General features: G+C 44.9%; 1 protein-coding gene across 1 annotated transcript in view; it reads right to left on the bottom strand.

Moving 5' to 3' along the window:
- Nucleotides 1-772: 772 nt before the first annotated feature.
- Nucleotides 773-11,274, bottom strand: part of cpe (carboxypeptidase E) — a 128,105-nt gene continuing 117,603 nt past the window's right edge. Inside the window, exons 8-9 of the mRNA XM_078213415.1 lie at nucleotides 7,088-7,206; nucleotides 773-2,398 (exon numbers count right to left, since the gene is read on the bottom strand). Coding sequence (XP_078069541.1) covers nucleotides 2,300-2,398; nucleotides 7,088-7,206 — 218 coding nt within the window. The 3' untranslated portion in view covers nucleotides 773-2,299. The remainder of the gene's footprint in view (nucleotides 2,399-7,087; nucleotides 7,207-11,274) is intronic.

The raw sequence follows: 11,274 nt of genomic DNA, 5'->3' as shown, positions 1-11,274 counted from the left end.
GACTGTTCTCTTCCTGTTGGGGAGCACTTCAGCGGTCACGGGCATTCGGCCTCTGATATTCGGGTAAGCGTTCTCCAAGGCGGCCTTCGCGACACACGATGGCGCAGAGTCGCTGAGCAGAAACTGATAGCCAAGTTCCGCACACACGAGGACGGCCTCAACCGGGATATTGGGTTCATAGCACACTATTTGTAACCCCCACAGAGTTTCACTGGCTGTCTTGTCTGGAGACAATACACATCTTTTTAGCCTGTCTTGATGCTCTCTCCACTCACATTGTTTTGTTTCTTAAAGACTTGATTAGTTGTAAGTATTCGCATTCCAACCATTATTCATGTAAATTGAGGTTGTGTCTTTATATGCTCTGTTTGTGAACAGAATTCCCACTCACCTGAAGAAGGGGCTTGCAGCTCCGAAAGCTTGTGTGGCTTTTGCTACCAAATAAACCTGTTGGACTTTAACCTGGTGTTGTTAAACTTCTTACTGTATAAACTGATAATGCAGAGTAATAAACATTTTTTAAAAGTCTAAAGTTCCATATCAATAAGAACAAAAGAGAAGTTGTAAAGAAGGAACTTTTCCAAACCAGCTTATAAGTGAACCTGGCTACAGGTCATTTTAATAATTGAACTACTTGACGGAACTCTACTATACGGCTGCTAGTTTGTATTTTTCACAAGTTCTGATCTGACGTATGGCACCGAGATGGCCAACATAGTTTATAAACAGAAAGTACAAGACCAAGCATGAACAAATGACAAAAAGCCATGGCCACTGGGCAACATTTCATCTTTATCACTAACACACTAAACAGCAAAACCAAAGTTACAGGTCAGTACATTTTGCATGATATAAGGACATTAATATATGCAGCTGCTTTTCTCATCTACTTCTGAGGTAACAGTGTAATGTTCAGAACATAATATTACACCCCACCCGTTGTTTGAATGCAATGGAGAATTATCCTGTATACTGGTCTGACTTAACTCTCTAAAGTAACGAGACACTAACATCAGGAATATTGTGCTGTTACATAGTTAAAAATGCAGAACAGATCAGATTCACCAGTACAACCATGTGGGACTGTCCTTAGTTTTAGCTAATTGCAAAATGAATTTTTAAGAGGACATGGCAATTTTTATACCATTGATGTACTATTTAATACATGTAAATTCCCTAAAATGATAAGTTAAAACCTTTGAATTGTTTCTCATTACTGGGCAATAATGAGAATTTCATACATTTCAGCGTGGTGGAATTTGAATTAGTTTCACAATCTGAAGAACAAAAATCTAATCTTCACTCCCAAGTGCTCAGGCTCATAGTTTTACTATATTTTGCATATAATCTGCTATAGTCTACTTCCATCAGGTTGATTAAATGTAAGTTGTTACCTTAAACATACTGTTCAGACCAATACAGAATCACAGAAGTGTTACCGCGCAGAAGGAGGCCATTCAGCCCATTGTGAAAATCAACATATTCATAGACTAACCAACAATAACTTTCAAATTCACTTCTGACATGATATCTTTCCTTCTTTTACCTCATAAGTAAATCCTGGATGGACTTTAGCCTTCACTTTGAATACTTACAGTTACATAAATTGGTGAAGGCCATACATACTTCGTCCATCGTATTATTTTGAAATTAAAGTATTTTTCCCCCTCCCCTTTCCAAAACATGCCCTGATATTTTTAGTCATAGTAAGAAGTTTAACAACACCAGGTTAAAGTCCAACAGGTTTATTTGGTAGCAAAAGCCACACAAGCTTTCGAGGCTCTGAGCCCCTTCTTCAGGTGAGTGGGAATTCCCACTCACCTGAAGAAGGGGCTCAGAGCCTCGAAAGCTTGTGTGGCTTTTGCTACCAAATAAACCTGTTGGACTTTAACCTGGTGTTGTTAAACTTCTTACTGTGTTTACCCCAGTCCAACGCCGGCATCTCCACATCATTTTTAGTCATGACATTATTTGGGACCACGAAATGAATAATAACAGAGATACAAAGACACAGTAACAGTGACCACGCTTATTTAAACTAACCCATGAAGGAAGGGAATAAGGTGAACAAAATTGAGTCTTCACCAAATGGCAGCAGATATCCTGGCTGAAGTGGCTCGATAAAGGCAGGTGGGACCCCAGATTGTTCACCTCACATAACACCTTCACCTCCTACTGTACTCAAGTAATATTAAAACACAGGAAAACATAAATAATTCAATGTCTAAAAAAGAGATCAATGTGTGCCACCCACTTCCCATGAAAGCATGTGTTCTGAAAAGGAGAAATAGCCTTCAGCTTAAAAGTTCAGTGTTTCAGACATCATCTTCCACCATTCCATTATTTCTGCTTTCTCCTCTTCTTTTCTCTCAGAAAATGATTCAAGACTAAAATTGACCTGCAAAGAATCAGATCAAAGTAAAAATGATTGAAATGTAAATGTCTGCACTTTGCAATTTATTCATCAACGGCAGAGGTTTGGCACACACCAGCATTGTGTGAATTCCACACACCAGAATCACAGACACACAGTTCCCAGTACAACCACTCCTCTTCCCTCCCCCACCACACCCCCTCCCACCCCCACCCCCATCCCCTCCCCTCCAATCGCCTTCCCCCCCCTCCTCCCCCCATCCTTTCCCCTCCACTCCCCCATCCCCTCCGCTCCATCCCCCATCCCCTCCCCTCCACTCCCCACATCCCCTCCCCTCCCCACATCCCCTCCCCTCCACTTCCCCATCCCCTCCCCTTCCACCCCCAATCCCCTCCCCCTCCACCCCCCAATCCTCTCCCCCTCCACCCCCCATCCTCTCGCCTCCACTCCCCCATCCCCTCCCCCTCCACCCCCATCCCCTCCCCCTCTACCCTCCATCCCCTCCCCTCCAATCGCCTCCCCCACCCCCTCTCCTACCGCCCCACTACACCTCCTCTTACCCCCACACATCGTCCCCGCACACCCACTCCCCTCCTCTGTCGCTCCCCCTCCCCCCTCCACAACCACACCCCCACTCCCCTCCCCACCTCACCCATTCCCCTCCCCCTACCGTCCCCCCAACCCCGCTCCTTCCTCCCCCACTCCCTCCCTCCCCACCACGCTCCCTCCCTCCCCACCACCACACACTCTCTCCCTCCCCCCCTCCCTTCCCACATTCCCTCCCTCCCTCTCCACTACACACACTCACTCCCTCCCCACACCAACCCCACACACCAGACAATCAAAGAGCAAATGTCAAGAAAAGCATTATATTAATGCAAGTTCATTCTTTCTTTATAACCTACTGGATTCCTGGAGCTGTGGGAAATTCAAATCTTAACAAATTAGGTTAACATTCAATGAATACCAATCATTATTTATAAGTGTCTGTAAGTATGTTGTGAAAACAACTTCATCAACAATTTATATTTGTTCAGTGCCTTTATAATAGAAAAAAATCTCCTGATGCTTCACAGAGGCATAATCAAAGAATAGTTTGGATAGAGCAAATAAAATTCCCACCATGAAGCTAATGCACAAGGACTGCCCATTTTACCATCAAAATTTAGACCAAGCAAAGTATGACAGGCAATTGTATCTTGGAATGAAAATATTTTAAAATACTTTTTTATTCATTAACTTTTCTGGGGAAATTGTCCAGGCCAGTTCCACCATTCAGGAGGCCAGAATGCCTCATCTCACTGGGCCTATACCAGCCTCACACATGATCCAGATCCCACTGGTGGGGGCGGGAGGTGGGAGAAGCAGGAATACCCACAATATAGAGTTCAGGTTTTTGCCTCTGACAAAACTCCTCAAGGACAAGACCCCCTCCACAACCCAGACAAGACTCCCCCCAAGACATTACTCCCTCGCCTCCCCCAACTCAGACAAGACTCCCACACAGTGGAGTTACAACAGCAGTGTGTCAGATGGCCCAGTTATTTCCTGGCTCATTATTGCCAATTCTCTGTGAAGAGATTAATGGTTAGTAATGTACTTGAAATTGAAAGATTAGTGAGTGTTTATCAAAACACTCACTAGATGGAGAAGGGGAGAGCTCAGACCAAAGGTTTGAGATGTGTCTATTTTAACGCCAGGAGTGTAGTGAATAAAGTGGATGAGCTTAGAGTGTGGATCGATGCTTGGAAGTGTGATGTGGTGGCCATTACGGAGACTTGGGGACAGGGACAGGACTGGATACTTCTGGTGCCGGGTTTCAGATGTTTCAGAAAGGACAGAGAGGGAGGCAAAAGAGGGGGGGAATGGCACTGCTGATCAGGGATAGTGTCACAGCTGTAGAGAAGGTGGAAGCCGTGGAGGGATTGTCTACAGAGTCTCTGTGGGTGGAAGTTCGGAGCGGGAAGGGGTCGATAACTTTGCTGGGTGTTTTCTATAGGCCGCCCAATAGTAACAGGGATGTTGAGGAGCAGATAGGGAAACAGATCCTGGAGAGATGTAGTAATAACAGGGTTGTCGATGTGGGAGACTTTAATTTCCCAAACATCGATTGGAATATCCCTAGGGTAAGGGGTTTGGATGGGGAGGAGTTTGTTAGGTGTGTTCAGGAGGGTTTCCTGACACAGCATGTGGATAATCCTACAAGAGGAGAGGCTGTACTCGATCTGGTACTGGCTAATGAGCCTGGACAGGTGTCGGATGTCTCAGTGGGGTAGCATCTTGGGGATAGTGATCATAACTCTATCTCCTTTATGCTAGCATTGGAAAGAGATAGGATCAGGCAAGCTAGGAAAGTGTTTATCTGGAGTAAGGGGAAATATGAAGCCATCAGGCAGGAGATTAGAGGCGTAAATTGGAAGGAGGTATTCTCGAGGAAAAGTACCGAAGTAAGGTAGCAGATTTTCAAGGAATGTTTGTCTGGAGTTCTGCATGACAACGTTCCGATGAGACAGGGAGGTTTTGGTAGGTTACGGGAACCGTGGTGCACGAAAGCTGCACTGAACCTAGTCAAAAAGAAAAGGAAAGGGTACAAAAGGTTCAGAGAGCTAGGCGATGATAGGGATCTAGATGAGTATACGACTTGTAGGAAGGGACTTAAGAAAGAAATTAGGAGAGCCAGAAGGGGTCACGAGAAAGCGTTGGCAGGTAAGATTAAGGAGAACCCTAAGGCATTCTATAAATATGTGACGAGTAAAAGGATGAGATGTGAAGGAATAGGACCTATAAAATGTGAAGGTGAGAGTCTGTACAGAACCAGAAGAAATAGCAGAGGTGCTTAATGAATATTTTACCTCGGTATTCACGGTGGAAAAAGACCTGGGTGGTTGTACTACAGGATTGAGGCGGACTGAAAAGATTGAGGATGTGGACATTAAGAAAGAGGATGTGTTGGAAATTTTGAATAGCATCAAGGTAGATAAGTCGCCGGGACCGGATGGGATGTACCCCAGGTTACTGTGGGAGGTGAGGGAAGAGATTGCAGAGCCTCTGGCGATGATCTTTGCGTCGTCGATGGAGACGGGGGAAGTTCCGGAGGATTGGAGGATTGCGGATGTGGTTCCTATATTCAAGAAAGGGAATAGGGATAGCCCAGGAAATTACCGGCCGGTGAGTCTAACCTCAGTGGTTGGTAAGTTGATGGAGAAGATCCTGAGGGACAGGATTTATGAACATTTAGAGAAGTTTAGTGTGCTCAAGAGTAGTCAGCACGGCTTTGTCAAAGGCAAATCGTGCCTTACGAGCCTGGTGGAGTTCTTTGAAAATGTGACTAAACACATTGATGAAGGAAAAGCGGTAGATGTGGTTTACATGAACTTCAGCAAGGCGTTCGATAAGGTCCCCCATGCAAGACTTCTCGAGAAAGTGAGAGGGCATGGGATTCAAGGGGCTGTTGCCTTGTGGATCCAGAACTGGCTTGCCTGCAGAAGGTAGAGAGTGGTTGTAGATGGGCCTTTTTCTGAATGGAGGTCAGTCACCAGTGGTGTGCCCCAAGGATCTGTTCTGGGACCCTTGCTGTTTGTCATTTTCATAAATGACCTGGATGAGGAAGTGGAGGGATGGGTTGGTAAGTTTGCCGACGACACGAAGGTTGGTGGTGTTATGGATAGGTTGGAGGCATGTCAGAAGCTGCAGCATGACATAGATAGGATGCAAGAGTGGGCAGAGAAGTGGCAGATGGACTTCAACCCGGATAAATGTGTAGTGGTCCATTTTGGCAGGTCAAATGGGATGAAGGAGTATAATATCAAGGGTAAGACACTTAGCAGAGTACAGGATCAGTAGGACATTGGGGTCCGGGTCCATAGGACTCTTAAATCAGCCTCGCAGGTAGAGGAGATGGTTAAAAAGGCGTATGGTGTGCTGGCCTTCATCAATCGAGGGATTGAGTTTAGGAGTCGGGAGATAATGATGCAGCTTTATAAGACCCTCGTCAGACCCCACTTAGAGTACTGTGCTCAGTTCTGGTCGCCTCATTACAGGAGGGATGTGGAAATGATTGAAAGGGTGCAGAGAAGATTTACAAGGATGTTGCCTGGATTGGTTGGCATGCCTTATGAGGATAGGTTGAGGGAGCTCGGTCTCTTCTCCCTGGAGAGACGAAGGATGAGAGGTGACCTGATAGAGGTGTACAAGATGTTGAGAGGTATAGATCGGGTGGATTCTCGGAGGCTTTTTCCCAGGGCTGAAATGGCTGCTACGAGAGGACACAGGTTTAAGGTGCTGGGGAGTAGGTACAGAGGAGATGTCAGGGGTAAGTTTTTCACTCAGAGGGTGGTGGGTGAGTGGAATCGGCTGCCGTCAGTGGTGGTGGAGGCAAACTCGATAGGGTCTTTTAAGAGACTTCTGGATGAGTACATGGGACTTAATAGGATTGAGGGTTATAGGTAAGCCTATATATAAGCCTAGGTAGGTAGGGACATGACCAGCGCAACTTGTGGGCCGAAGGGCCTGTTTGTGCTGTATTTTTTCTATGTTCTATGTTCTAAAATAAAGGCTTTTTAAAAAATCTCTGTTGTTGAGCCAAGCTCAGACTTGGGTGTGAGAATCTACACAACCAGTGAAAAGATTTTCTCACACAGGAACCTCTTTGATTTTCACAGGAGAAGTGTGAAGTCGGGTGAAAGATTTTGTGAGTAAATTGATGTAGATTACCACTGTGGCTGGGCTTAATGGAACTGCCACTTTCTTGGTTATTGCTAGAAATCCTGGAGCAGATGCTGTGACTTTATAGTTGCCAGGAGCCAGAAGCCTCCAGAAATCGCCGTCTTTAGCTGAAGAGAAAGAAAAAGAAAATGTGCAACAGTTATAGTTTTAGCGCAGCTCGTGGATATTCTTTGACTGACAGGTTATAGGAATCCTACAGTGCAGAAGGAGGCCATTCGGCCCATTGAGTCTGCACCAACAACAATCCTACCCAGACCCTATCCCCATAACCATAACCATCATATATTTACCCCACTAATCCCTCTAACCTATGCATCCCAGGACACTAAGGGGCAATTGAGCATGGCCAATGCACCTGACCCACACATCTTTGGACTGTGGGAGGAAACCGAAGCACCCGGAGGAAACCCACACAGACATGGGGAGAATGTGCAAACTCCACACAGACAGTGATCCAAGCCGGGAATCGAACCTGGAGCTGTGAGACAGCAGTGTTAACCACTGTGCCACCATGCCTTCCAGCCCTGGGCAGTTTTTGCAATTTATATATGTTCCAATTAGAACCATTCTCAATGAATTCAGGGATTGTCTAAATGTCTGACCAGGTAAGGACACTAAGAAGTCTCACAACACCAGGTTAAAGTCCAACAGGTTTATTTGGTAGCAAATACCATAAGCTCACACAGGAATCATTGCTACCAAATAAACCTGTTGGACTTTAACCTGGTGTTGTGAGACTTCTTACTGTGCTTACGCCAGTCCAACGCCGGCATCTCCACATCAGGTAAGGACAGGCAGATGTCCAATACAGCTAAATATTAAATAACAAAGCAATTCCTGATTCAATCATTATCTTTATAAGTCTACAAAAGCACCAGTTTTTTTTTTCGGGCCAGTGGGAATTTTCCTGAAAAAATCATAATAGGATTCAAGTTGAAAGGGGGGAGTGAGCTGCCACTGAGGGCTCACTTCAGCTGTGTAAGCAGCGAGCAACTGACCGAATGATAAATCCTCTTTCAGGAGAATCTGTCCTGAACCACCATCCCTCCTTCCAGTGTGCCCGATTATTTAGAATGAAAATAGTTAAAAACCAAGAAACACAGTGGTTGCTGATACGTAATATTTAAACGCGATTGTTATCAAAATGGTCTATAAATGAACATAAAATTATTTAGGAATAGGAAACAGCATCAAGCCTAACAAGACTATCATTTAGGGGGGGTGGTAGCATAATGGTATTGTCATTGGACTAATAATCTAGAGACCCAGGTTAAATCTCTGGGGACCCGGATTCAAATCCTACCATGGCAGAGGGTGAAATTTGAATTCAATTTTGGGATGACACGGTGGCAAAGTGGTTTGCACTGCTGCCTCACAATGCCAGGGACCTGGGTTCAATTCCGGCCTTAGAGGACTGTCTGATTGGAGTTTTCACGTTCTCCCTGTGTCTGTGTGGATTTTCTCCGGCTGCTCCTGTTTCCTCCCAAAAATGTACAGGTTAGCTAGATTGGCTGTGCTAAATTGTTCCAACGTGTCCAAAGAAGTGTAGGTTAAGGGGATTAGTGGGGTAACTACATGGGGTTACGGGGATAGGACAGAGGAGAGGGCCTGGGTAAGATACTTTGTCGGAGGGTCAGTGCAGACTTGATGGGCCGAATTATCTCCTTCTGCACTGTAGGCATTCTATGATTTTATCTGTTCTTCTTGTCATCATGTCCCTCGATTCCTTCCCTGCAGTAAAATATTGAATTGTCTCTTGAATCTATTTATAACATCCATGCCATTGCCTTTGCTGGGAAAGCAGGGAGTGAACTCCCTGTCACTCACCATAGCTTTGGCACGAGAACCACGAGACCCTTAGCAAAATGGTGTCAACATGTTTCATGCTGTTTTTCCAGGATTTCTGAGACACCTCTCTAAATGTTTTGGTAAACGTGCAGGAGAACCTTTGTGAAAATTCACTCCCTTGTTCTACAAGTCCAATGGCCCTTTGGCGAAAACAATGCCCCTTCACTTTTGTTCTTAGAACCACATCCTTAATTTACAAGCTCACATTGAAACTTGAGCTAGACAAACACTGTGAATTTGCTTCCCTCAGTACTATGCACCAGATCACCATTGTTTTATGCAGTTGTTATGAATACTTTTCTTCATTCCGCATTCAGCTGGTTCAACATGAATCTTGGAGTAATCGGTTAAGTTAAAGTTGGGAAGAGTTGCACACATCTATTGGAAAGAGCCAGTGGTCCTTGACCTGATCTTGAATCACAGCTTTCAGCTATACTTTGGCTGTACACAAGTGCAGATGTGATGTGAGTCACTCCCAGATGAGATCATGTTGGAAAGTTAACAAATGTTTCAAAAGAGTTTGCAAATCCTCTGTTATATTCCACCCCTGGCCAATGTAAATATTAATTTGTCACAAGTTACTGATTTAGAGCAAGTGTGCTTGCTCTAAATCAATAACAAAACTTGGGTCTGATTATTGATCTTCTGAAAGTGTGACGAGAGAAAGTCGAGAAGGGATTGGATTATTGGTAAGCAATGGAAGGGAACAACAAGCCCCAAGGCTGTTGTTTTCCAGACATTCTGACAGCAAGACCTCATCAACAAAGTGGCTTCTTGTCTGTCCAATCTCCTTTATCCTCCACAGCTGTAAGAGGCAGGAACATATCTCTCTGCTGAAGTATGTCATTGCTGTTACTATGCCTGTGTGCTGCACTACATCCCTTGTGCTTGTTTCATGATTGTGTCATTTGAATTTTAATTAACTTTCAAATATTCCCATGCATTGACAGTAAAGACTGTTCTCTCAAGGGAGAATTTCAGAGCCAAAGCGTGAGGATCAATTGACTTTACATTGACAAACGTCCTTAAGGGTTTTGCAGCAACATATTCCCATAAAAATAAACGTGCGTGCTGTGTTGAATTCCAATTCCAGTTCTCTTCCCGGACCTACTGGTGCACGAAGGCAGACTTTCATCTGTTTCCATGGCTAGTAATTGCCAGGACAGGTCACTAGTCTGTCGCCAGAGGCTTATAGCTTGAGGGGCGCCACTCCACACCAAGCATGGATGACCATGAGTCTCTCACGCTCTTACCACCAACCAAATGCGTGTTTGAAAGGATTTGCAGGTTGACACACTAAAACTGTTTGGCCACGTTATGAACAAACCTTCCTTGACCATCAAGTCAATGGGGTGAGCTTCAAACCCGCAGCTTCTGGCTCAGAGGCAGGGATGCTACCCACTGCGCTACAAGACTGTTGATGCCTGTTTTATTAAATATAATTCAAGTAACTGTAATTGTAACATTTTATTTGAAACACGCTGGTTACACAAGAACATCTCAAGAATGGAACTCCTGTTCCAGAGGAATAATAAATGAGCAAACAATTTTGGCCCCATCCCCTCAATTTCCTCCTCAATTCTCCTGAAAACCATGATTTGGAAAATGGTCTAGCTCCAGTTATCGGATCAGACATGTCATGCGTGCAACTAAGACAAGAGGCTGTGGAAACTGGGCCCTCGGCCTCATCAGCACACACAGCTCACAGTGCCAGCACTGGTCATGCCTCGAATGGCAACTTGACCAAGCAAAGTTGGTCTATCAACAGAAAAAGGGAGTTAACGTTTTGGTTCAATGATCTTCCTGATAAACTGAAGAAAGTTAGAACTGTAAGAAATTTTACACAAGTGCAGAGGCATGGAAAGAAGGGAAGGCGAGAGCCAAACCACAAGAAAAAGTCTGTTATACAGAAAGCAGGAGAGATTAAGGCCCAGATCTTCTGGTCTCTGAATGGTTGTGGACCACACATTCCTTGGAAGGTATGCCACAGGACCCCTTGAAGTTCCAACACACTGAATCCATGGAACTGCCCAGAAAATTTGAATTTCCGATGGGCAAATCCCCTGCTCTCCGGGACCCTCTGTGAAAACTACAACTCTAAGTTTGTTCCAACTTATTTAGCTGGATAGTTACCCAGGAAACATTAGACAAAAAAACCTAGGGCGGGATTTTATGGTCTCGCTCAACCTGAGACTAGTAAATCCTGCCTGAGGTCAACTGACATTTGCACTGTCCACCCCTTGCCCGCTCTGAATCCACGCCGGACAGTGCGGTAAAATTCCAGCGATAGTAGTAACTCCTGGGTAACTATACAGCTGATTTCCCCC

This window comes from Mustelus asterias, chromosome 1 (assembly GCF_964213995.1).
Source record: "Mustelus asterias chromosome 1, sMusAst1.hap1.1, whole genome shotgun sequence".
Taxonomy (NCBI): domain Eukaryota; kingdom Metazoa; phylum Chordata; class Chondrichthyes; order Carcharhiniformes; family Triakidae; genus Mustelus; species Mustelus asterias.
Note: the sequence above shows the minus strand (reverse complement) of the source record. Positions and strands in the feature narration are given on the sequence as shown.